The sequence below is a fragment of the Corythoichthys intestinalis genome, chromosome 18 (assembly GCF_030265065.1).
Source record: "Corythoichthys intestinalis isolate RoL2023-P3 chromosome 18, ASM3026506v1, whole genome shotgun sequence".
NCBI classification, from domain to species: Eukaryota; Metazoa; Chordata; class Actinopteri; order Syngnathiformes; family Syngnathidae; genus Corythoichthys; species Corythoichthys intestinalis.
Window position 1 is genome coordinate 33,488,094 of NC_080412.1, and position 27,934 is coordinate 33,516,027.

Here is a 27,934-nt window from a genome sequence, read left to right on the forward strand (position 1 = left end):
ATGGGTACTTTATTGTTATACTCCTGACCATTGCAGGTGAATGTGCTGTTTGCACATTTTATGTGAAATAAGCGTACAGTTGAACTTTGTTCCTCACACTGCTCTGTAATAGACTAAGGGGTGAATTCTCAGACAGCACTATAAAATTACACAATATACACTGCATTTTACAGTTTCTCTTTCTGCAGTTTTCATAGTACTTAACACTAATGGGAACGCAGCGTTTTGTTTGCATACATTCAAGAAAATGTCACATCATAGACGTCATAGTTACACTTCAGTAACTTATCTCAAAGCTCAAACACAAAAAAAGAATAAGGGTGTATTTTTGTTTTGTTTTGTTCAAATGTAGATTAATTTCCGCATCATTTAGCATAACAGTGTGATCATTAAAAAGTAGAAAATACAGGTTGGGATCATGAAACCTACACAAAAATAAGGTAGGAAAAATTGTTTGACAGAAAGTTAACACTTACCCTACTTTCATGCTCCAAAAGAGAGACATCACATCTAGTATGAGGATTCATGGGAGCCATTTATTTTTCTTCTTAGGGCAAAACTGCAGATGAACAAGGTGGAATGCAATTAAATAATAATATTTATTTATTTATTTATTTATTAATAAGTAAAGCATTTCACAAGAAAAACAGCAGAGGGAGCCCGAACAAATTGGACCACCTAACGAGACAAAACGGTAGTTGTCATTTTTATTCCTGTCGCAACCCAATGTGAGTACCGACAGGATGTGAGTCTATTAAATCGTGCTTGAATGTATGAGATTATGAACCCATTTTGGAATAACTTAAAAAATTGAGTACACTCCTTACATTCCCGCAGGTATTTAATTATATCTTTCAATGGAACCACACTGAAGATGACTCTTACACTAGTAAAAGTAGTCAGTGTGTATGCTTATATAGCAGCGTAAATTTATTGTTCCCTTAAAATAACTCAAAATACAGCCATTATTATTAGTACTACTATTATTATAAAGTATAAGTCAACATTGCGGCTCGGAAAATTAATGAATCTTTCAAAAAACAAATCCCCGAAAAAACATCACATACCCAAACTGTCGTAAAAGGTCGCAAATCAACACATGCGCGGTTGGCTTGTGCATGTTATACGCATGCGCCACTCACATTCCGTCGGAGGCGATAAATAATCGTCTCAAAAGAAAATATTATTTTTAAAATGTATTAATTTTTTGTGGGGCGGGGGTTGTTTGGCGATGCTAATTCTATGATATTGTATTTGATGTTTAAATGTTTTGTTTGTATAATGGTTCAATAAAAATAAAATTCGAATTAAAAATAAATATGGCAATGAATAATATAAATAATACACCTTTTTTTGTTGTTGGTTTGAATATGATCTCCAAATTTACAACGTCCTTCTGAAATTAAGTACATGTCATCCATAACTGCTCATTGAGAAGACTGCAAAAGATTTTGGTGCCTGGAAATTGGAGCAGAGTGGGACCTCTTCAGACGCTGACCTGATGCATCGCCATCTATTACTATTGTGATCAGCAGTCGTTATCATCGCCCATCCATTCATCCGTCGACTCGAAAGTGGCCCGAGGTGGGGAAAGATGTCGCAAAAAAGATAACATTTGCGATAATCAAGCGCGGTCCGCTGGTGTTCCACGTTAGCTTCAGTTAGCAACTTGCTGGGTGAACATCAGCAGCGATTCCCCACTGAGGTCATTCTAACAGCGCTCACTCTCCCGCAAGGTAGGTTCTGCTGACACTATATTTTGGAAGAGGATTATGATATCGCTATTTGTTGCGATTTCGTAACTGTATAATCGCGGACAACACCACTTTCCTAACGTTTTGGATAGCTAACTGACTCTCCCAATAACATGGTACAGAAAACTATCACTAACAAGCACTTACTCCTTGTGAACTCCCAAGTAAAGCCAATAATACACAAAGTAGGATTTTACACGTTTTAAACGTTTCTCTTCACGTTTTTTTGACATGATACGTAAAACTGCACGTGATCGAGCCATTACCTCCATCTGCTGGTAACCTTTACTTGTAGTAACCTTTACAGGGTAACAACATTACAGGTAATAACACAGCAATTTTAAAGCTTGCTTAGTGAGTACTTTGCAACCAATGGGAGTTTTTAAAAAATGGGAGCATTTGAGGAATATTTGCATTTTATTCTTATTGAACAATTGTATGTGTGAGGAAAAAATGCCATAATTACCAATATTGTAAAAGGTGAATCACTGTGATAATCGAGTTTGATTTCTTTTTAGTCATAATACAGTACTGAAATAACTTGTTTTCCGCAATTTAACACTAACCCTTCTGCACTGTCTTGAATATCCTTTTCAGGTGTCTGACAGAAAGAGAAAAATCTTTTGACCATTTTAGATACAATGGCACCTCATGCTGTGGTTCAGGCCATCATTGACCTCTCTGCTGGTGCTATAGGTAACCTGATGTACTTTTCCTCCCTTCCCAAAAGTAATAAAAACAATTCACGCGGTACAATTTTACCATTCAGTGTGTCCTTTCCATCACTACGGACTACTCCGTTTTAAAGAACATGGCCACTTACAGGTTAATGTGAGCAAATATTGCTAATACTTTAAAGTGGGTCCACGTGATAGACATCTGTCTGGTACATTTTTCTGGCTCATTTGTCTCTATTGTGTACTCTACTCACTTATTGCCCTTCTGAGTCTTATACAACCCCTAGCAAAATGTATGGAATCACCAGCCTCGGACGAGCACTCACTCAGACATTTTATTATGTTGAACAAACTGAGAGAAAAATAATTAGTTCAAAAGTGCAAATCCTTGGCATTCAGAAACACTAAAAGAAATGAATAAAAACTTGATGGTGGTCAGTAAATGTTACTTTTATAGAGCAAGTGCAGGGAAGTATATGTAGAATCACTCCATTCTGAAGAAAAAAAAAATATGGAATCACTCCATTTTGAGTAGAAAATACAGACACGCCCAGTCAATTTCCTTTCCTTAATTGGGCCCATGCCTCAGATTAGATCTGCTCGTTAGTCAGCAGTTAAAAACTGCAGTTATCACACCTTGGAGGGCTGCTGGACCAGGTGGATTCACAAGAATCACGGCTCTAATAAGAGAGATGTCTCTTGAGACCAAGGAGAGGATTATCAAACTTCTTGAAGAACGTAACGCTACACGTATGGTTGCCAAAGATGTGGGCTGTTCACAGTCAGCTGTATCAAAAATCCGGACCAAGTACAAACAGCATGGCAAAGTTGTTAAAGTTAAGCATACTGGTAGACCGAGGAAGACATCCAAACATTATGAAAAACAACTAAAGGCCATGTCTTGAAAACAGAAGATGTACAACAAGACAAATGAAGAAGACATGGGAGGAAGCTGGAGTCAAGGTATGTGACAGAACTGTGCAAAATCGCCTAATGGAAATGGGATTTTCATACAGGAAAGCTAAAAGGAAACAATCATTGACACTTAAACTGAAAAGAACAAGACTTCAATGTGCTAAGGAGAGGCAATCATGGACTGTGAATGACTGGATGAAGGTTATTTTCAGTGATGAGCCAAGAATCTGCATTGGACAAGGTGATGGTGCTGGAACTTTTGTTTGGTGCCATTCCAGTGAGATTTACAAAGATGACTGCCTGAAGAAAAAAAATCTAAATCCCCTCAGTCCTTGATATGATATGGGTCTGCATGTCAGGCAAAGGCACTGGGGAGATGGCTGTGGTTAAATCTTCAATAAATGCACAAGTTTACATTGAAATTTTAGACAGCTTTCTTATCCCTTCAATTGAAAATATGTTTGAGGATAATGAAATCATTTCCCAAGATGACAATGCATCATGCCACAGGGCTAAAACTGTTAAAGCTTTCCTTGAAGAAAGACTCATCCAGTCAATGTCATGGCCTGCAAATAGCCCAGATCTCAACCTGTGGTGGAAATTGAAAAAAAAAAAAAGGTCCACAGCAAGGCTCCGACCTGCGAGGATGATCTGGCAACTGCAATCAAAGAGATTTGGCACCAAATTGATGAAGAATACTGTTTGCCACTCATCAAGTCCATGGCTCAGAGACTACAAGCTGTCATAAAAGCCAGAGGTGGTGCAACTAAATACTGTACTAGAGATGATTTTTGATTGTTATTTCTTTGTTTGTTTCTCATGATTCCATATATTTTTCCTCAGAATGGAGTGATTCTATACCACCACAATGTTTTTTATTAATTTCTTTTAGTGTTTCTGAATGCTAAAGAGTTGCACTTTTGAACTAATTAATTATTTTTTTAAAGCTTTTTATCTGTTTGTCCTACAAAATAAAATCTCTTAGTGAGTGCACGTCCGAGACTTGTGATTCCATACTTTTTGCTAGGGGTTGTAGTAAGACATTATACAAGGTACAAAAGTGCACAAGCCAATAACAAACTACTCAGCTGACATCTGCTGTATTTGATTTATTAACTTTACAAGACAATTTTGAACCCCCTCCTAGGTGGCGCTGCATGTGTCTTCAGTGGACAACCTCTGGACACAGCAAAGGTCAAGATGCAGACCTTTCCCACACTCTACAGGGGTTTCATTCACTGCATCACTTCAACCTACAAACAAGTCGGGATACGAGGTCTCTACCAGGGAACCTCACCGGCTCTCATGGCCAACATTGCTGAGAATTCTGTGCTCTTCATGAGCTACGGCTTTTGCCAGCAGGTCATCCGCTTCACGGCGGGACTGCAAAGTGATGCCGTGCTGAGGTAGGAGAATGTAAACTTTCAACCTCTCTCTATCTGTTGGACACTCAAAACACAGAATATCTGTGTGTGTGTGTCTCCTGTTTGCTAGTGATATGCAGAAAGCGTGTGCCGGCTCGGTAGCATCCATCTTCTCTTCGATGGTCCTCTGCCCTACGGAGCTAGTCAAGTGTCGACTGCAAGCCATGTACGAAATGGAAGCGTCGGGCAAGATTGCGAGGAGTCAGAAGTGAGTACGACAGTATGTTTGACATCTTTATTTATTTTTCCTGTTTGCTCCTAATGTCAACAGACGACTCAAGATAGCTGTGTAAAAACAACTTTAAATACGCTATAATTTTTCCTTTGTGCACCAGTGTTGTTTTTGGCAGCCCTTTTAATTTTCGTCTTAGTCTTTTGGACGACAATACTTATTAATCTTAGTCATATTTTAGTCATCTCAAAATGTGTTTGTCTTCATCTAGTTTTTGATGACGAAAATTCAAGACTAATTTTGTGTAGTTTTAGTTGAAGTTTAATTTTTTTAAAAATCGTCTGCAAAATAAATAAAAAAATAATTATACCCACCAGGATGCCACGAACTGAATGTAAAAAAAGTTAAGCGTTTAAGAGGACGCTCACTGTTAGCAATAGGCTGATGCTAACGCGAACGTGAATGCTATGCTAACGCTATGAGTTACACTTAGTGTGTGATGATCACTCAGCACAGAGAGTTTAAGAGGATGCTCGCTGTTAACAATACCAAAGAATTTACGTTTGCGTTAGCATCGGGCTAACGCTACAAGTTACGTTTAGTGTGTGATGACGAGTCTGCACAAACCTTTAAAGGCTAAAGCAACATTGCATATTCTCGCTTCTTGTCAAGAAAAGAAGACTAATCTTAGCGTGTGTATCTCAAAACGGGCAATGGGAAGACTGAAGAGGACACCAACGGGTGAATTGGGGGGGGGGAGCAGCATGTCACATGAGTGACACAACCTTACACACATTGGGAACATGTGACAAAACCTATGGCACATTTTTGTCTCATTCTCGTCTCGTCAGACGAAAATTGCCATTCGTGTCGTTATGTTTTAGTATCTCAAGACACGTTTTTAGCTCGTTATCGTCTCGTCGTGGTCATGAAAATATTGTTCGGCGTCTAATTATTTTTGTTATAGTCATCGTTGACGAAAACAACACTGTTGTGTACTTTGGAAGTCGATAGGTTACAACTAGGAATGTGCCGATATGAGATTCCAAACGGTATAGTAACCGTAAGCCAAAATATCACGGTATTGCAATTACAGCTCTAAATGTGTTACTTTGAGATATGGGTTTGAAAAAATATATGTATTTTCATTGAAAAGGAGTTTTATTTTTCAAAACACATTAGCAAATAGGAACATAAGTTTAATGTTGAGTTAAAATAATAAAAGAAAAAAATCTAAATAAAGTAAATGCAGTCCTTTAGGTGAGCCTAAACCCATAGCCACAGCTCAACATTATTACCATCAGAACAAAAATAATTGAGTTATTTTCCATAAAAAGCATCTGTTTATGACTCGTATCATGTTTACATTATACACACAGTCTCTTTCTCAACACAGACAGTTGCCAGAGAAAAAAACACATGTTTACCACTGCTAAACACGCTGGAGTTAACTCTCATAGCTGGTGGGAAAAATTCATGACAGTGTCTACTAACCTTTAATTTTGTATAAATGCGAAATCATTTTGGAGGTTTTGCCTCCTCGGCAAACATGCTTTACATGTCGCTTGGCCCTCCTCTAAGCTGCGGCCGTCCGTAGTAGTTCTGTAGCTGAAGTATTCCCATACCAGCGGTTTTCTTTAATGCAGGAAAAGTTCAGGAGTTTCACCTCCTCCAGCCATCGTGTAGCACAGCTGACTCACTGAAACTGAGAAACAACCGGTGGGGGAAGGTTGAGCCTTGCAGCTCCAAGCGAAGGATTTCTCCCTGCATTTTTGGGACATAAAAAACTAGCTAATATTGTAGGGACGGTATGACGGAAAATTTGGGGGGTTTTGAAACCTTGACGTTTTCATACCACGGTATACCTTGAAACAAGTAATCGGCACATGTCTAGTTACAACAACTCGCTGCAAAGATGCCACACACTCTAAAAGAATAAGTTAATTAGATGTACATATATAGGAATGTGGTTTGAATTGCGTTTTAAAAATATCTTTAGCTGAAATGGAAGCGTACTCCATAATTTGGGAACAATCGACTACAAGGCTCCCTTTTAGTTTTTCAATTTTGAGGACATTAAATAAAAGGCAGCGGACCGCTGTGACCAAAGATGATGAAATAACTCCCATCTCCACAAAGTATGTTGTTCGTGAAAAAACAAGCTACTTTTGTATGTCGGTTAAGTGAGCTTAACTATACCCAGTAGCAGAGGTGGGTAGTAATCAGTTACATTTACTCCGTTACATTTACTTGATTAACTTTGAAAAAAATGTACTCTAAGAAGAAATGCTCTTACTCCGCTACTTTGGGTTACACTTGTTGCTTAATTTTTCCTCTTTTAGTCCACATATTAGATTTTCCTTTTTTTTTTTTTTTTTTTTTTGCCAGACGCCAACAGTGACTCAACCACATTCACCAATAAGACATCGCAATAAAAAAAAATCACATGACTCCATTGTACCAATCAAACTCTCTATGATCACGCCGGCCTGTTTAATCACGTGGCGTCTTTAAAGCAAAAAATTATGTATTTGACATAGAGCCCCGCTGTCAGCATGACTCGAAAGCAAAGATTTTAATTTCTCTCCCAGTTTTTATTTGTCACCGACTGACCACGGAAAACCGGAGATATGATCCTTATAGTTTCATAATAGGAAATGTTTTCTCCACTAGAGGGCACTTATGCTCTTTGGACAAATAATGTTTAATTTCTGTAGATTTTTTTTTCTCTCGCCCGGAATTCAATGTGTTCTTGTTGTTGTGTTTCTTTGGCTTAATGTGGTTATGTATTATGTTGTAGTACAGAATAATAGTATCAGTTCATATACCGTAATTTTCGCACTATAAGGTGCACCTGATTATAAGCCGCCACCCACCAAATTTGACACGAAAACGGCATTTGTTCATAGATAAGCCGCACTGGACTATAAGCCGCAGCTGTCCTGTATTATGGGATATGTACACCAAAAGATATTAACCGGTAACACTTTATTTGACAGATGCATCATAAGACTGTCATAAGACCAAATGATCCAACATGTAACTTTGAACCAATTCGCTTGAAAGCTTCATTGCTTCAAGAAACCTTATTTGGCCATCACTGCTCCTTTGGGGGAGACAGTCAACCTGTGCGACCACCTGCTGTCAACACTCTTGTTGTCCAACATGCCTCCTAGCATGCATTGCAGCGCTGCAGATGTAAATTACAATTTCAATTCATGTTCTGTGTTAATTATTTCTTTAGTTACTGTTCCAGTTGTTTCAATAATTGCTAGTTATGGAATTTGGTAACACTTTATTTGACAGTGGTGCCATAAGACTGTCATGAGCATTAATGAGTGCTTATAACAGATGTCATTTAGTGGCAAATTATCTCACTTTTGAATGGATGTAAACGATCCGAGCTGGACATAAATGGAGTTTTGCGGATGACACTTAATAATTATCTCGAGAATGCCCAGCTGAGGTTCATTTGGCCTTTTCCAATACAAATACCAAGGCTCCAGAATTCTCTGGGACTTCTGTTAATGACATCTGTCATAAGCATTCAGTAATGCCAATGATAGTGGAATGTCATAATCATGAAGGTCTTATGAACCTAAATAAATCAACAAATAAGCAGCACTGGACTATAAGCCGCAGGATTCAAAATGAAGAAAAAAAGTAGTGGCTTATAGTCCGAAAATTACGGTAAATAACTTTGTGCCGAGAAAAAAAAAAAAAACGTAATTAAAAAATATAATAAAATCAAACATCTTAAGCAGTTACTCACAATGTTACTCGTTACTTGAGTTATTTTCACCAAATACGTTTTTACTTGGACTCAACTAATCTATAAGTGTAAATAAAATGAACTCAGTACGACTATTGAGTAATATTATTTTGAAATAGTGGTACTCTTACCTGAGTAAAATTTTTGGCTACTCTACCCACCTCTGCTCAGCAGTCAAATTTTTTTTCTGACCCATACTCGTGTTCTCTCTCTGAAGCTCAGTGTGGTCTGTGGTGAAGTCCATCCTGAAGAACGAGGGTCCGCAGGGCTTCTTCCAGGGCTTGACTACAACCATCGCCAGAGAGGTCCCCGGCTACTTTTGCTTCTTTGGCGCCTACGAGTTTTGCCGCAGTGCCTTCGCGGATTACATGAAGTGTGAAAAAGACGAGATAGGTGAGTCTGCTGCATTCTGTGTAGTTCTCTTGGAAGCCAACAACTCTTACAGTGGGGCAAAAAGGCATTTAACCACTAATTGTGCAAGTTCTCCCATTTGAAAATATTAGAGAGGCCTGTAATTGTCAACATGGGTAAACCTCAACCATGAGAGACAGAATGTGGAAAAAAAAAACAAAATAACATTGTTTGATTTTTAAAGAATTTATTTGCAAATCATGGTGGAAAATAAGTATTTAGTCAACACCAAAAGTTCATCTCAATACTTTGTTATGTACCCTTTGTTGGCAATAACGGAGGCCAAACGTTTTCTGTAACTCTTCACAAGCTTTTCACACACTGTTGCTGGTATTTTGGCCCATTCCTCCATGCAGATCTCCTCTAGATCAGTGATGTTTTGGGGCTGTTGTGGGCAACACGAACTTTCAACTCTCTCCACAGATTTTCTATGGGGTTGAGATCTGGAGACTGGCTAGGCCACTCCAGGACCTTGACATGCTGAAAGACCTAGCCACATCTCATCTTCAATGCCCTTGCTGATGGAAGGAGATTTTTCAATCAAAATCTCTCGATACATGGCCCCATTCATTCTTTCCTTTACACAGATCAGTCGTCCTGGTCCCTTTGCAGAAAAACAGCCCCAAAGCATGATGTTTCCACCCCCATGCTTCACAGTGGGTATGGCGTTCTTCGGATGCAATTCAGTATTCTTTCTCCTCCAAACACAAGAACCTGTGTTTCTACCAAAAGTTCTATTCTGGTTTCCTTTGACCATAACACATTCTCCCAGTCCTCTTCTGGATCATCTAAATGCTCTCTAGCGAACCGCAGACGGGCCTGGACGTGTACTTTCTTCAGCAGGGGGACACGTCTGGCATTGCAGGATTTGAGTCCCTGGCGGCGCATTGTGTTACTGATAGTAGCCTTTGTTACTGTGGTCCCAGCTCTCTGTAGGTCATTCACTAGGTCCCCCTGTATGGTTCTGGAATTTTTGCTCATTGTTGTTATCATTTTGACACCACGGGGTGAGATCTTGCATGGAGCTCCAGATCGAGGGAGATTATCAGTGGTCTTGTATGTCTTCCATTTTCTAATAATTGCTCCCACAGTTGATTTCTTTACACTAAGCATTTTACCTATTGCAGATTCAGTCTTCCCAGCCTGGTGCAGGTCTACAATTTTGTCTCTGGTGTCGTTCGACAGCTCTTTGGTCTTGGCCATAGAGGAGTTTGGACTGTGACTGACCGAGTTGTGGACAGGTGTCTTTTATACCAATAATGAGTTAAAACAGGTGCCATTAATACAGGTGGAGCCTCGTTAGACCTCATTAGAAGAAGTTCGACCTCTTTGACAGCCAGAAATCTTGCTTGTTTGTAGGTGACCAAATACTTATTTTCCACTCTAATTTGGAAATAAATTCTTTAAAAATCAAACGTGATTTTTTTTTTTTCTTACATTCTGTCTCTCATGGTTGAGGTTTACCCATGTTGACAATTACAGGCCTCTCTAATCTTTTCAAGTAGGAGAACTTGCACAATTGGTGGTTGACTAAATACTTATTTGCCCAACTGTATGTATAACGTAGGGGTAGCTCCAATAGTATTCAGCGGAGGTTTCGGAGGGGCATGCCTGTGGCTGGTGGTCTACCCCATGGACTGTGTCAAGTCTCGGATCCAGGTCATGTCCATGACGGGCAAACAGGGTGGCTTTTTTAAAACCTTTATCACCATCACGCGCACGGAAGGTAGCAAATCTTTTTATCATTAAATCAAGTTTTTATCTTGACAGGTTTAAATCATTGTGTTTCAATCTTCTTTGTAGGTTTTAGAGCGCTCTACTCTGGTCTCACACCCACCATGGTCCGCACCTTTCCTGCTAACGGAGCACTTTTCTTGGGTTATGAGGTCAGCCGCAAAATTATGATGAAGCAGTTTGATAGCTGAGTTTCACAAAAAAGCAGTGTGGACAGATTTACACTACAAAACCACTCCAAAACGTTCAAGGATTTCTTTGATTTCATATGCATTTCCTTTAAACTGTATTTACATTTTTGAAACCGTGATGTGGTGGCGTTTTAGAATTAACAATTCTTTCAGAGGTTCTACTGCCAATATTTTTGAGAAACTGCGTTCTATGTGGAATTGTCTACGACATTCTCGGCTACCTCAATGTTATGAAATGCACAAACAAACAAACAAAAACGGAAAAAAAAACAGTATTTTACATTTCTTTGAGCTACTAATGTATGCTGGAGGCACATGAAGAAGAAAAAAAACACTCCTTTTAACTTTTTTTTTTTTTCCCCAATTTTACTGACCAAATGAGTTCACTGGTCTAATGAGGCCATTCTAGATTTTATGTAACCTGGAATTCAAATGCAAGAAATGGTTATTTATTTGCTAGTTTTTTTTAATGTTACAATTTTTGACTGACTAGTGTCTTGAATTTCATTATCAGGGTGTATTCTTAATCAAATTTCCGCATAGGACCAGCCCAACATTGCCTTTTAAAGCTTCACTTTTTGCCTTTCATTGTATTTTATTTTTTGTTAAGACCACTAATGTGCTATCTGCACACCATTTGCAGATTTGTTTCACTGTATGTTCTCTATTTTGAACGTGTGTGTGCGTGGTAATAACAAGTATTCAGAAACATCCCTGTTAATATAAATGTATTTTATTTATAAAATGCAAACAATTGAACTCTGAATATAGTGGTATATTTAACAACTTTGATTTTGTTGGTAGCAAAAATCCATATTAAATTTTTCACTAAAACTGCCTTTTGATTTTACTGAAGAAACTAACAGATTTTTTCCTGTGAGACTCATTTTTCGGTAGTAGGAAAAAAGAGTGTAAAGCATGTATTAAATATTCTTATAATGACTGAATTATTGTACATTATACTTGCTTTTATATTTCTGATTTTGTTCAAACCATACTCACAAAAATTAGTGAAATTTCAGCAAGAACCGAATGTGCACTTTAATCTTTACAGGTCAACCCTTTTCTAAGCTTTGGAATAGGTGAGCTGAATGGCAATATCCACAATTGGTGTTTGATCCATGACTTAACTTATTGACTGCCATTAATGGCGCCATGAGCATTCACAGCTTTTCCTCTTAGTTGAAATGAATTAGACATCTATTGTTGTCAATGGCAGGCAATGAGTTCAGTTGTCAAATGAAAGCGGAAGTTCCGAATTTTTGACATTAGGCTTAATCTTCGAGTTAGCAGGGGTTTGATTAGTTGGTGGAGTTGATTTTAACAAATTCCGTGCAGTTTGCAAGTTATTTGTAAGTTTCAGGGCTCCGGAGTGGCTAAGCTAGCGCGAGTCAATGGCACCTTCATAGCATGCCAATTGAAACGATACAGATTTACGGAGAGATCCAACATAGTGAAATAAATTCAAAACACCGGAAACATGGCGAAATGTGCATTTAGAGGCTGTGGAAACAGACAGAAGAAACGGGCAAGGGAAAGTTTCCACAAATTCCCTATGATGAACGACGTGCAATATAAACTGGTTACTTGCTGCTGGCTAAGACATCAAAAAATCAGTGGTGAAAAAAAACGATGTGATATCGCTCCGCCCTGCTCTTCTGCAGAGCTTCTGGATTACAAATTTTTCTGTTCATACTAGGCCTGAATGATATTGGAAAAAACTATTGCTGCGATTTTTTGGGGGTTTGCGATATATTGTGATATTGCATTGCGATATTAAAAAAATATATGTATATATATATTTTTTTTTCCAAAAGAAATTTTTACTAGATGACTTGAAAAGCTGTTTGGAAAGACTTATAGTAGCGCATACCCCCCACCCCATTTGTGTGTGTGTGCTCAATGTATTTATCCAGATCTAGCACTGGAAAGAGATACATATAAGACATGTTTTTTCTCACTTTTTCCCCCCAAAGTATGATTTAAAGAAAATTTATATATATTTATATATATGTATATTTATATATATGTATATATATATATATATATATATTTTTTTTTAATAAATGCTTTTTAAGCACTCCAAATGTAATAATTATGAAAGTTTCAAACATAACTGTCCCACTGAATCCTTTTTAAATAAGAATAAAGTACTGTAGTAGAAAAATGCTTGGCTTTATTAAATGCTTCTGTTTACCATGGCTGTGACTCTTGGAGTGACATGTAGAAATTACAAACTCCTCATAATCACTTCTGGCGTTTATTTTATATGTCTCTAATGTCTCCACAACACTGGCTCTCTGAAAAAGTATCTGAACCGTTTGGAATTTCTCACATTTCTGCATAAAATCGCCATCTAATCAAATGTGATCTGATATTTGTCAAAATCACATAGATGAAATTACAGTGTCTGCTTTAACTAAAATAACCCAAACATTTATAGGTTTTCATATTTTATTGAGGATAGTATGCAAACAATGACAAAAGGGGGAAAAATAAGTAAGTGAACCATCACATTTAATATGTTGTGGCCCCCCCTTTGGCAGTAATAACTTCAACTAGACGCTTCCTGTGGCTGTGGATCAGTCTGGCACGTCGATCAGGACTAATCTTGGCCCGTTCTTCTCTACAAAACTGCTGTCGGTCAGTCAAAGTCCTGGGATGTCTGGCATGAATCGCTGTCTTTAGGTCATGCCACAGCATCTCAATGGGGCTCAAGTCTGGACGTTGACTTGGCCGCTCCAGAATGTGTTTTTTGTTCTTCTAAAACCATTCTAAAGTTGCTTTACTGCTATCTTTTGGATCATTGTCTTGTTGCAGCAACCATCCTCTTTTTAGCTTCAACTGTTTGACAGACAGCCTCAGGTTTTCCTGCAAAACATACTGATAAACTTATGAATTCTTTCTTCCATTAATGACTGCAAGTTGTCCAAGCCCTGAGGTAGCAAAACAGCCCCAATTTACGATGCTTCCTCCACCATGCTTGATGGTGGGTATGAGGTGTTGATGTTGGTGAGCTGTTTCATTTTTCCTCCACACATCGCGTTGTGTGTTACTTCAAAACAATTCAACTTTGGTTTCATCAGTCAACAAAATATTTTGCCAAAACTTCTGTGGAGTGTCCAAGCGCCTCTTTGCGAACATTAAACGAGCAACAATGTTTTTTTTTAGACAGCAGTGGCTTCATCCGTGGAGTCCTCCCATGAACACCATTCTTGGCTGTAGTTTTACATATAGTTGATGTGTGCCGAGAGATATTGGAATGTGCCATGGATTTCTGTAAGTATTTAGCAGACACTCTAGGGTTCTTTTTTACCTCTGAGTATTTTGCGCTGAACTCTTGGCATCATCTATGGTGGAAGGTGACTCCTCGAGACACAAGCAACACTGCCAAGCTCTCTCCATTTGTAGACAACTTCTCTGACAGTCGATTGATGAACATCCAGACTTTTAGAGATGGTTTTGTATCCTTTCCCAGCTTTTTACAAATCAACAATCCTTCATCGCAGGTCTTCAGACAGCTCTTTTGACTGAGTAATGATGCACATAAGACAATGCTTCTCATCAAGACAATTCTTACCAGGTGTGCGTTTTATAGTGGGCAGGAAATCTTTAAACCATTCATCAGTGATTGGGCACACACCTGACTTAAAGAGCAATTGAAACCCATTTTTACCAAACATTTTAAGTCTCCTTAGGCAGAGGGTTCACTTAGCTATTTTCCCCCCTTCTGTCATTGTATGCAATCCTCTTTAAAATGTGAAAACGATAAATGTTTGGGTGGTTTTAGTTAAAGCAGACACTTTTTTTTAATCTGTGCGATTTTGACAAAGATCAGATCACATTTGACGGGGATTTTATGCAGAATTGTGAGAAATTCCAAAAGGTTCAGATACTTTTTCGTACTACTGTACTTGCACTTCCTTTCACATTCACAAGTCAACATGAAATAAATTACAACAAGACAGCTTATCGGGAAGATTTTTATCTTCAACTTTCATCTCCGTAACAGATAAAATGGCATGCGATTGCCATCCATACAATAATAAAGTGTTACCTGTCTTTGAAAGGCGTTGTCCATACCAGGACGACTTTACAAAGTGGGCCGTTTTTCAAACCAAGTGCTGCCACACACAAACTGTACAAGGCGCCGGCCACACCCACTGCAGCAAATGCAATAGATAAGAACATCTAAAGAGGTGACAAGATAAGCAAAGCAACATGTTATATGGTGTTTGAGGTGAAATAAATGTATTGGCATTGCTGTCCACACTATTGATGGCTGAGATAATACCTGCCCTATCTTTAAACACTTGTTCTGTCCTGACAGTCTCTTCTGCATTTTCTTTACTCAAAATCAGAAGCACAGTTTGCCACAATACTCCAAAAGGTTTTGGAACAACCAATGGAATCAACAGATAACCGACAAGAGATCTATATACGATCAAAACACATTTTTGCAGTATGATTAACTGAGGCGATAACATTGAATGAGATGTTCACTCGCTTGCTTAATAACTGCATCAAGTCCATGTACTACTGACATTGGCAAACGCTTAAATTTTTGGTCGTGATGCTATTTACCTCTTTAATATGTAGAATGCATGCTCGGTTGTGTTTAAATCTAGGGATTAACTTGTAAAGCCAAAGTGTTGCTAGGTGTTTTATTTATTATTTTTGTAATTGTTTTAGTCAATTTACAGGGTGCATATTTGAGACAGTGGCGCCTAGGGAGTTAATTGGATCCTCCTCAAAATTCATGAGACTGTTCATGAGATATATGAAATCTAAAGTTTTCAAAATGGTGAATTTTCATTCATGGGCCTGACCTGGGCAGGTTACCAAAGTCGGCCTTTTTTGGCAACACGTCAAATTCAGTAAATGACTAATAACTGACTGATACAATGTTCAGTCTTTTTCATATCTGAGTGGTATCCCAGCCTGACCATGACTGCATTGAAAAATTACCCTTTAGGCCTGGCGCCGCCTGATGGGAACAGGAAACGCCCTTTTTACTAGACAGGCTCCTCCTCGAAGGGAAAAAAATCAATTGACCTCAAACCTGCATCAGGGGAGACTTAAGACATTTGTTCAGGTGCCTGATGAAAAATATTAAGGTTTCGTTGAAGAAGAGGGGTCCAAACAAGAAAGTGAAAATTACCGTTGCCATTTTGTCTCACCACAAATTTTGAACAGTCATAACTTGGCAGATATACAACAGATCTGCGGCAAACTTCCGGTGCTTGATAAGAGTCGTATCCTGACGTGTCCTATAGACCCTACCCACCGACGTCACAAAACCACGTGCTCGCTGTATGGTTCCGCCCACTTGTCCGTCATTTTGTCTCTGTATTAGCATTGGTTTCAATTGATCGAGGAATTTAAAATGCATTTCATGGAAGACCCGGTGCTTTCTGATGCCGTAAACTCACTGGATGTGTTGCATAAAATACGTTATGTGGAAAAGCTTCGTTCTATACAGTCGCCAGATCCATATTTGATGCCCAAATCGATGTTTTTCGACCCACTGTCTTCGCCCTGTCTGCCTGACATCTGCTACGCTGATATTTACAATTATCTTGTCCACACAAAATCAGCCTATTCTCACGAAAATTTGAAAAACTTCAAGAGCTTGGAGGCTTATAAATACTTCGTCTCACTACATACATACGTGTATGTTGTCGGCGATTAGCCTAGCAATGATCTTAATTGTGGTTATTTGTCAGCCCAAAACCCTCTAAGTATATCTTAAATGCATCTTACCGGATATAAAATGACTACTACATAGTCTGTGGTGATTTTTTGGTGCCCAGTTTTCACGTCGAATTGCAGCCGTCCATTTCGCTCTCCTCTTTGGATCCCTCGGAATACGGTAAAACTTCAAGTCTCTCCTTCCATCTTCTCTGTTAGTGCAACCAACAGCCACACACGCCTTCACCATTTTGATTATTAATGTTAAGGAGCAGAAAAACACGCCGTAAATAGGAGGAATGTACGTAGCCGTAACAGGTTAACACTATGTTTTGACGGACAATTGGGCGGTACCATTCAGGAGAGCAGAGTTGTGACGTCACGTGGGTAGGGTCTATAGGAGTCATTTGCATCAACACTACAGCGCCTACTAGTGGCAACAGAAAGTCACTCATTTTACTTACACATGTCCAGTGCCTTTCAGGTTGGTCAGTGGTTACAAGACCTTTTGTCATACTGCATTTTAAGGCACATGCCCATATGTCTGCTTGTTACCATGTCGACCCTTTGTTCGCCATTAAAAGGAAGTAGATTTCTTCAGGTACTTATGCAGCTTATTGAGCCACGAAATTTGGCACACTTGGTCAAATTGGCGTAATTAGAACATTTATTTTGGTTTTAAAAATGGGCGTGGCTGCACAGCTCAGAAGCATCTTCTTTTTTGTAGGACCCTCTTCAATAGGGTTTTTTTCCCCTAGGTGCGTGAATGTATTTCTCATCTCAGGATACCATGCCCACTAGAGATGTCCCGATCGATCGGGTCCGATCATGTCATTTTCAAAGTATCGGAATTGGCAAAAAAATATCGGCCATGCCTTTTTTTAATATATATTTATATATTTTTTTTTAATTAAATCGTTTTCTAATTGTATTTAACGTTACAGACATATTATGTTACACTCATTCAGAGTCTTTAGTTTAGGCTTAAGGTAGGGTTATCAAATTTCTCCCGATAACAGCGGTAATTAATTTTTAAAAAAATGTATCACGTTAAAATATTTAACGCAATTAACGCATAAACTGCACGACCCACTCACGCATTGTCTCGCTCAATCTGTAATGGCGCCGTTTTACCTATATAGAGAGATATAAGGCAGCGTAAAATGAGTAGAGTGAATTTTGGCAGCCTTTGGAGCCTTTTTTCAATTGGTTAAAGCCTTACAATCCCTCTCCCTACGATTAGAAATATCATGGGAAGCAATGTGGGGAAGCAAGGTAGCAATTGATCTTTTTCTTAACACCTTATATTATTTCCCAACGCAGAGAAGATATATCAATTGGTAGCACTATGCACAGTCATGGTTCCCCTTCCCATCATGCATTTGGGCAGGGCTACAGTATCATTTGCTGAAAGCTCAACAAATACACTCGATGGCAATATTTAGTCACAATATACAAAGTCGCAAGTCTTTCTATCCGTGGATCCCTCTCACAGAAAGAATGTTAATAATATAAATGCCCTCTTGAGGATTTATTGTCATGATAAACAAATACAGTACTTATGTACTGTATATTGAATGTATATATTCGTCCGAGTTTTATTCATTTTTTTCTTAATGCATTGCCAAAATGTATATGATCGGGAAAAATTATCGGGAATGATTGGAATTGAATTGGGAGCAAAAAAAAGCAGTCGGATCGGGAAATACCACGATCGGCAGATACTCAATCTAAAACGATCGGGATCGGATCGGGAGGAAAAAAACATGATCGGAACAACCCTAATGCCCACAACACAAAAGGTTCCACAAAAAAAAAAAAAAATGAGGCAAGTTTCGAGCACTTGTTAGTTTCTCATGAGATGATGAGAGGGGGACGATCTGCCACCACCCTGAGCTGCGTGCCATCCAAGTTGCAACAAACTGTGAGGGCCCGTTCTGTCCTGCTTGCAGGCCTAGTTTCAAATTGGTTTCTTTTTCTCAGTATCACAAGTCTAGTCAACATTTTCACAAAAAGCCATGATTATAGACACTCGGCTCTATTCATCCTTGGTACACAATTCAACAGTGACCTCACATGGATCCCCTACACATAGGACAGCATCAAGAATGATCAGCAACTACAACAAATGCACTATGGAGCGCATGCAACTGGTACGGTATGAAAACTACCATATGCGACAGGAAGACTCTCTAGCATGTCATTACATGTGCACAGGACATTTGTGGGAACGCCTACACGTTAATTCACCACATGTATGACAATCATGCCACAAAGAGGGCAGCACACATCCACAACACACTTCAAACTGCTCCCATGTGGGAGATGACAAAATGCACGCACGCCATTGGACATATGTCACATTTTCTGCGCAATCTGCTCACCTGAATCTTTACATTATGCAAGTTACTACAGTTGATATTATCAGGTAGTCGATAATATCGGCCGATAAAAGCATTTTAAAGTGATATCGGATAATAACATCGTTTTTTTAATTATCGGTTTTGGGCTAATATGCATGTTGCCTTCAACGTGCCTGTTGAAAGCCTTCTGCCTTTGTACAAAGGCTTGTCACAGCTTAGCACAGTAGCTATGCTTATTGACCATTAGATATCTCCAAACTAAGATGTTTGGGATTTGATATGCGAGCGTTCTCATTATTAAAGCATCCAGTGGGGCATCACAATACATTTCACCAGGGCTGGCCCAGGCCATTTGGGGGCCCTATGCAAAATAATGCAAAGGGGCCCATATTTTTGGTCCACCATTTCATCACAGTGTACCGTGAAACCCATGCAATCCAACCCATACGTCCATATTTTGTATATTAATCAAATTTTGTTGCACTGCATACTTCAAACTTCTCACCCCAAATGATTGTCAGTACTGACAGTAGATAGCGCCAAACCTTTTTCTAAAAGAGGAAAGAAAGAAGTTAAGGAAGAACTTTTATTTTTTAAGCTTGTAATCAAGTATCAAAACTCAAAAAAGTCAAATAAAGCAAACTGTAGTAAACGAAATATAATATAAATTAAACAATTGCCAGATTGGGGGCCCCCTAGTGGTCAGGGGCCCCAAGCAGCTGCATAGTCTGTGTATAGGCTGGGCCGGCCCTACATTTCACCATAATATGTCAAGTCCATGACCGTATATATCGGCAGGAGGTGGGTAGAGTAGCCACATTTTTTACTCAAGTAAGAGTAGCGTTACTTCAAAATAATATTAATCAATTACAGGTAGTCATCCAAAATAATGTACTCAAGTACAAGTAAAAAAGTTTTGGGTGAAAAGAGTACTCAAGTAATTAGTAACATTGTGAGTAACTGCTTAAGAAGTTAGATTTTTTCTTTTCTTTAAAACAATGGTATTTTTTCTCTCAGCACGAAGTTATCTATATGAAATGTTATTTATGTCCTGTACTATAACATATTATATAACCACATTAAGCCCCCCCAAAAAATCATTGAATTCCGGCAAGAGAAAAAAAATCAACAGGAATTATGCATTATTTGTCCAAAGAGCATGAGTGCCCTCTCGTGGAGAAAACATATTTCCTATTATGAAACTAACAGGATCACATCTCCGGTTTTTCGTGCTCAATCAGTGCCAAAGAAAAACTGGGATGACGTCGTCATGTTGACGCCGTCGCTCTGTGCCAAATACTTAATTTTTTACGGTGCTGTAAAGACGTCACGTGATCCAACGACAAGCTTGCGTCTGATTGGTTTAATTGAGTCATGTGATTATAGTTGCGACGTCTCATTGGTGAGACTGATTGAGCCACTGTTGGGGTCTCTGGCAAAAAAAGAAGTAAAATCTAATACTGTATTTAGAATAAAGAGGAAAAATGTAACGACTATTGTAGCCCAAAGTAGCGGAGTACGAGTAGTGTTTCTTCTTTTCAAATTGACTCAAGTAAAAGTAAAAGGAAAACTACTCTTAGATCTATATTTTTCTCAAAGAGTTACTCAAGTAAATGTAACGCATTACTACCCACCTCTGTATATCGGTATCAGTTTGATATCGGTATTGGATTTTTGGACTTGGACAATATCGCGATATCGGTTAAAAAGTAATTATCGGACAACTCCACATGTTAAACTCAGCAACCTGCAATCATTGACCTGAATAGTTGAATGCCTCACACTACTCTACGGTGGCAGAGAGGTGTCAGGCGAAATGCAAACTCCAAACGCTTTGCAAAAGAGAAAAAGCACGAATGCAAGCTGGCTATGGCTGCAGCAATTGAACATTTTAGTAGTCGATTAATCGATGGACTAGTTAGTTCGAATAATCGAGTAATCGGATAAGGAACATGAAAAATTAAAATACCTCATTTTTTTTTCAAATGAGGATCTACGTATGTACAACAAAAGAACAATTGGCTAACTTACTTGGCTAACTTACATAGAAAAAGTCCGCTAGCTTAAATGCTATAAAATGCTAAAGTTTTTTCACAGTGCTCTTAACAAATGCTTCAGACATATATTCCCACAAAAACGGCTAAATATACCAATAAACTAAATTATGAATGCATTTAAAAACATTAGCTCTATCAAAACTTAGCTGGCGTTGGTCTTAACAGGGAGCAGTTGGATTCAGCCATGTGAAAAGAGGCAGACCAGAGGGCAGTGTATCCACGCCGAAGCAATTAAACGAAATGCAAAGACTTTCAAAATAAACCATTGCAACGCCACTTTAATTAAACGAATACTCGACGCAACAAAATTTAATTCGAGTATTTTTTTTCTAATCGAATACTCGAGTTATTTGATTAATCGTTGCAGCACTAAAACTGGCGCAACACGACTCCTTCTTGCCAAAGCACAACTGCAAGTTGGCAAAAGCATGAAACCCATTTGCTACAACACGGATGCAAATGGCTCGCTACACGACTGTAAATGGCGCGCAAGACGGATGCAAAAAGCCACAGCGCGACTGCAAAAAAGCCACAGCACGACTCCAAAAAGCCACAGCACGATGGCAAGAGGAAGTAAAAAAAAAAAAAAAAAAAAAAAAAAAAGACAGCACTTTGTATATTGCTATATTTGCTTTTTGACCATCCCTCCCTGTATTTGCCCCCCCATCAGAAGCAAATTCATATGAAAATGATCTCTATCGTTTGTGCCATAAAAAAGTCGTTTATGCTGCCACGTTTTAAAGATATTCAGGTATTATTTTCGAGTGAGGATGTCATAACTCCCGTGGCGGACTGAGCTTATCAACTCTCTCTATAATGGGGGTGTCAACAACGAGCACAAACGAATTCGGGTCCATTTTGCAGTAAATGGGGGGCTTGAGATTTGAATTTCGAGTGATGACGTCACTCTCAGCCCCTCATTTACTGCAAAATGGACCCACTGTGGTGCCATTCATTTCTTATACAGTCATGCTAGTTGTTTAGACACCGTTCTGTTATTGAGAGAGTTGTTAGCTAGGATTGGGAACCTCTTGGTACCTCACGATACGATACGATTTGCAATACAAAGCTCACGATAACGATGATCTGACGACATAGCGATACAACGATTATGGATACATTGGTCAGGAAATCATTCTAGGATACTCTACAAACAACTAATAAACAGAAAAACAAGCTTCTGCTGTGAATTGGAATGAGTTTATCACTAGTAGACGTCCAATCCATTTGAACTGGGAGGGATGGCAGTGAATTTTCATTCGCTGCCATCCCTCCCAGTTCAAACGGATTGAACGTCTATGGCCGTCAGTGGCAGCCAGGCAATGAGGTACCGTATTGGCCCGGACATAAGAGGTGTTTTTTCCATTGAAATAACACTGGAAAAAGAGGTGTTCGTCTTATATTCGAGGTCTAGACATTATCCCGATTCACGACGCTAGATGGTGCCAGATATCATTGAAGCGATGTTCTGTCATGACAGATCTCAGCTACTCTTTTTAGTGTAACCAGTTTGCATTATTTTATTGCAATGATTTTCCTTATTCAGATTTGTTTCAAGACTACAGTTACAGTTACACTTCACTTTGATGATTAATGCAGTTATTGGAATTTTGTTGTTTTATCACAATAGATTGGTTTATTTACATTTCAAAAACCAGAAGTCATTCATTTACGAATGTGATTGCACTTTAGTTTATATTAGGGTTGTTCCGATCATGCTTTTTTTTGCTCCCGATCCCATCCCGATCGTTTTAGTTTGAGTATCTGCCGATCCCGATATTTCCCGATCCGATTGCTTTTTTTTTTGCTCCCGAGTCAATTCCAATCATTCCCAATAATTTTTCCCGATCATATACATTTTGGCAATGCATTAAGAAAAAAATGAATAAAACTCGGACGAATATATACATTTAACATACAGTACATAAGTACTGTATTTGTTTATTATGACAATAAATCCTCAAGATGGCATTTACATTATTAACATTCTTTCTGTGAGAGGGACCCACGGATAGAACGACTTGTATCTTTGTATATTGTGACTAAATATTGCCATCTAGTGTATTTGTTGAGCTTTCAGTAAATGATACTGTAGCCATTCAACCCAAATGCATGATGGGAAGGGGAACCATGACTGTGCGTAGTGCTACCAATGAATATACAGTGGGGAGAACAAGTATTTGATACACCCATTGTTCTCCCCACTATATCTTCTCTGCGTGGGGAAATAACATAAGGTGTTAAGAAAAAGATCAATTGCTACCGTGCTACCCCACATTGCTTCCCATGATATTTCTACTCGTAGGGAGAAACATTGTAAGGCTTTAGCCCAGGCATGTCCAAAGTGCGGCCCGGGGGCCAATTGCGGCCCGTGGTCAAATTTCATCCGGCCCCAAGCCTCTGTCTTAAGATCAATAACGTCTGGCCCGCACACAGACTTAATAAATTGGTGTCAGCAGTACTGCTACCAGCATATCAAGTAGCTTACACATTAAATGCTGCTCCTCATTTACCCACTAAAAGGCAGCAGCACTCTAAGCAATGTTACCCTGTGTGACGCTTAACTTCCAATTTTCTAAAATGGTAACAATCAACAACAACAAAAATGTTGACTGCGACAGCCGATGCTTCAAGGATAGGAGGAAATTGGACTATTTCTTCACTAAAATACCCACAACTGTGTCTGCCTCATTTACAAAGAGACAGTCGCTGTTTTTAAAGAGTTCATTGTGAGGCGATATTGCCAAACAAGACACGCTGACATGTACGACAAGATTACAGGGAAGATACGCGGCGAGAAATTGAAGCAACTTGAAGGTAGTTTAATTTCACAGCAGCAAGATACCGAGAGTCGAACGCCACAAAGGCTAGTTGCGAGATTGTTGAAATTATTAATTTAAAAAAATAATAAAGCAAATGTGACACACAGAATGGCCAAGGTCGGCCCCCCACATTTTTACCACACCAAATCTGGCCCCCTTTGCAAAAAGTTTGGACACCCCTGCTTTAGCCTATTAAAAAAAGGCTCCAAAGGCTGCCAAAATTCACTCTACTCATTTTACGCTGCCTTTTATCTCTCTCTATATAGGTAAAACGGTGCCATTACAGATTGAGCGCGACGATGCGTGAGTGGGTCGTGCAACGCATGCATTAATTGCGTTATATATTTAACGTGATACATTTTTTAAAAATTAATTACCGCCGTTATCGGGATAAATTTGATAACCCTACCTTAAGCCTAAACTAGACTCTGGATGAGTGTAACATATTATGTCTGTAACGTTAAATACAATTAGAAAACCATTTACATAAAAAAAATATATATATTAAAAAAAGGCATGGCCGATATTTTTTTGCCGATTCTGATACTTTGAAAACGACGTGATCGGACCCGATCGATCAGGATCATCTCTAGTTTACATACTTAAATGTTCAGATTAGGGCTGTCAAACGATTAAAATTTTTAACCGAGTTAATTACAGCTTAAAAATTAATTAATCGTAATTAATCGCAATTCAAACCATCTATAAAATATGCCATATTTTTCTGTAAATTATATATATATTCTGTAAAATAAATTGTTGGAATGGAAAGATAAGACACAAGATTGATATATACATTCAAAATACGGTACATAAGGACTGTAGTGGGCATTTCACTCTACTGTCATTTAAATCTGTCTATGCTGTCCTCATTTCGAAGTGTCTACTTTTTCCAAAGCTAGACAGCTAGTGAACGACGCCTTAATAATCAGACTTCTTCCTTTTTCATCTGATTTATTAATAAAATAGCCTCAAACCATTGTCCTCTTTAGACCGTCGTAAAACTACAAAAAAAAAAGTTAGCGTTAGCGTTAGCTTAGCACGCTATACAGGTTCACTAAACATAAACAAAAAGCGTCTCATACAAAAAATATAACATTTCGCTTACTAACATAATATGTACATTCTTTACAACAACCATTCTTACGGACAAATCTTGTCCAAGGATCATATAAGCACAACATTACAACGTAGGCGTCAGCCCGAGACGTCGTGCAGCCATATTGAACTGACAAGAAAACAATAAACCATGTCGCAGAGCGACCACAAGAGTTCGCTGTTAGACAGCACAAAAAGCCTTGCTGTAAAACTTACCAAAAGGCAGAATACTGTCTGAGCGGGACATGTGCGTTAATTGCGTCAAATATTTTAACGTGATTAATTTAAAAAATTAATTACCGCGCGTTAACGCTTTTTCTCTCAAATATATTGTTATAATCATTCGTTTCTGATGTACTGTAATTATTTGTTGTATAAAAATTAATTTGGTGTTGTTGGTGTATATCACCATTTCGATATATTGTCACACCCCTAGTTGTTACGTCAATTTTTTACGAACAAACACGACTGACACAATTTTTAATCAAAATGGGAGGCTGATTGACCTCAGATTAATCTTTAAAAGAGTTATAACTTAAATAGCAGGACAAAAAAAATATAGCACAAACAATTGACATCATTTTTATACTCACATGAATAGTGGGTACATTTTAAATAATAAAATTTCAAATAATAACAAATAAAATGTGAATTAGATTTACTCACACCACAGCGATTTCCACAGCATCCTTGTTTACCTGTCAGATGGATATAAAGTGCTGGTAGCAAGACCTGAAACAGATTCAAACTCACATCACTTCAACATTTCATTCATCTGCAAAATGTAATGAGATCAACAATGACACTCAATCTTGATTGACACTGTCAGAGACAGCAATGGAATGTTTCCAAACAATGACCAAAAAAAATAAACCTACGGGAAAGTAAGGCACTGCAGTTCAATACCATAGAAAACGATGACCCTAACAATAGTGATATTGTCAAAGTAATAGAAAGTACTATACTGTATTCCACTTAATATCTTGCAGTGCAAATCAAAATAAAACATTCTAATGTTTAACTTTGAATACAACTTATGACTTAAATCATGTTAAGTAGCATTTTGTAAAGGTGTGCAAAAACAAAGGAATGCACAGCAGCTTTCAGGCACACCCTTCCAAGACATGTTGGCTGTAGGCAACTTACCATTACTCCCCCAGCGATAAGTCCTCCCATGTATTTCACCTCCTCCGTAATATGTCCATCTTTAGCATACTTGATGTCCCCATCAGGAAAGAACAATACTATGTTACAAATAATGGATATGAGCGCCAGTGGGTACAAAGTCACAGCAATGCAACGAGAGCATGTTCCGGTGCACATGTTGTCAGAGTGAAATTGCTACTGTTGAGGAAACAAAGAAGAAAAAAAAAAAAGAAAATCCCCGTTCAGGATGTTGGTAGCTGGTTCCTCCTTCCCCCTACAAGTGAGGCCACTGACCTTAGCAGGGTAAAAGCCTGTGTACTTGTATGTGCGCTCTCTGACTGGTGTAAGGGTGTGGGAGGTGGAATGACATGCAGATACCATGGACAAACAAAATCTGGGATAGGCAGCAGAAGAAAATGTGACTCATATTAATGGAGACAATCCTTGTTTTGTCCAGTGCACATGTGCATTGCAATAGGTAACTAATTTTACCGCCCTGACTCATGGCCAGTAAAACAAGTCAATATTAGGTTGAGAGGAAGTTCAACTACATTAATCATTGTCATTTCATCACAGAGTGGCACTAAAGTATTTCTATATATCTAACTATCCAAAGTAAATTCCATTCACACTTTAATAAAAGTGTCCGATATTATCCGATATTGGCCGATAAAAGCCATTTTAAATGCTATAGAGCAGACATGTCCAAAGTCCGGCCCGGGGGCCAAATGTGGCCCGTGGTCAAATTTCATCCGGCCCCCAGCCTCTTTCATAAAATTAATAACGTCTGGCCCGAACACAGACTTAATGAAGTGGTCAGCAGTACTGCAACCAGCATATGAAGTAGCTTACACACAAAATGCTGCCCCTCATTTATCCACTAAAAGGCAGCAGCACTTAAAACCTTTATTGCCAAATGTATCACATTTGATACAACTAAAATTCCATGATTTTGAGACTAATTTAGAATTTTGACATTTCTTTTTGGAAAAAAAAAAAAAAAAAAATGGATGCAAGTCAACACATGCATCTGCAGGTTCCATGAGAAAAAAAACACATGATTTAGCACGGGTTATAGATATAGAGCGCTTATTACACATATTCATTTTGACTTTTCTTTTTACAAATTTGAAAAAAAGTTTCATTAGGACCTAATTTTTTAAATTTAGGGATTCTCTGATAATTGCTTCATGTTGGAGGTATTTAAGGGCTAAGCAATATTACTCCATGTGACCCATTACTTCCATTTTCTAAAATGGTGACAATCAACAAAAAAAAGAAAGGCTAGGTGGAAACTAGACTATTTCTTCACTAAAATACGCAACAACTGTGTCTGCCTCATTTGCAAAGAGACGTCGCTGTTTTAAAAGATTTCAATGTGAGGAGATATTACCATACAAGACACGCTGACATGTACGACATGATTACAGGGAAGATACGCAGCGAGAAATTGAAGCAACTTGAAGCTAGTTTAATGTCACAGCAGCAGTATTTCGAAAGAGCCCGAGAGTCGAAAGCGAAAAAAATAATTAAGCAAATGTGACACACTGAATGGTTTGCTAAAATTTGCTTAAATATATTGTTCTACGTAAAGGACGTCAGCCAAGGTCGGCCCCCCACATTTTTACCACACCAAATCTGGCCCCCTTTGCAAAACGTTTGGACACCCCTGCTATAGAGTAATACTGACATAGGAATTTCATTATC

At 38.5% G+C, this 27,934-nt stretch overlaps 2 protein-coding genes across 2 annotated transcripts; one reads left to right on the forward strand and one right to left on the reverse strand.

The window, feature by feature from the left end:
- Nucleotides 1-476: 476 nt before the first annotated feature.
- LOC130906767 (transmembrane 4 L6 family member 5-like) lies at nt 477-27,180 on the reverse strand. Its single transcript, XM_057821375.1, has 4 exons — nt 26,228-27,180; nt 25,748-25,813; nt 15,108-15,241; nt 477-559 (listed from the first exon to the last, which is right to left on the reverse strand). The coding sequence occupies exons 1-4, from the start codon at nt 26,402-26,404 to the stop codon at nt 511-513; spliced, it is 426 nt and encodes a 141-aa protein (XP_057677358.1). The 5' UTR covers nt 26,405-27,180; the 3' UTR covers nt 477-510.
- Nucleotides 793-13,516, forward strand: slc25a15b (solute carrier family 25 member 15b). Its single transcript, XM_057821374.1, has 7 exons — nt 793-1,736; nt 2,352-2,450; nt 4,494-4,752; nt 4,841-4,978; nt 8,932-9,107; nt 10,693-10,851; nt 10,929-13,516. Exons 2-7 carry the CDS (start codon nt 2,396-2,398, stop codon nt 11,048-11,050), a joined length of 909 nt encoding a protein of 302 aa, XP_057677357.1. The 5' UTR covers nt 793-1,736; nt 2,352-2,395; the 3' UTR covers nt 11,051-13,516.
- Nucleotides 27,181-27,934: the final 754 nt, after the last annotated feature.

Bases quoted from the DNA above. Each gene is read 5' to 3' on its own strand.
- LOC130906767 (XM_057821375.1), bottom strand. From the start codon at position 26,404: ATGTGCACCGGAACATGCTCTCGTTGCATTGCTGTGACTTTGTACCCA. The intron at 15,242-25,747 runs GTGAGTAAATCT...TCACCTCTTTAG, and splicing joins GCTGTGGAAATCGCTGTGGT to ATGTTCTTATCTATTGCATT. The intron at 560-15,107 runs GTAACACTTTAT...GTTCATCTGCAG, and splicing joins ACAACGCCTTTCAAAGACAG to TTTTGCCCTAAGAAGAAAAA.
- slc25a15b (XM_057821374.1), top strand. From the start codon at position 2,396: ATGGCACCTCATGCTGTGGTTCAGGCCATCATTGACCTCTCTGCTGGT. The intron at 4,753-4,840 runs GTAGGAGAATGT...CCTGTTTGCTAG, and splicing joins CAAAGTGATGCCGTGCTGAG to TGATATGCAGAAAGCGTGTG. The intron at 9,108-10,692 runs GTGAGTCTGCTG...TGTATAACGTAG, and splicing joins GTGTGAAAAAGACGAGATAG to GGGTAGCTCCAATAGTATTC.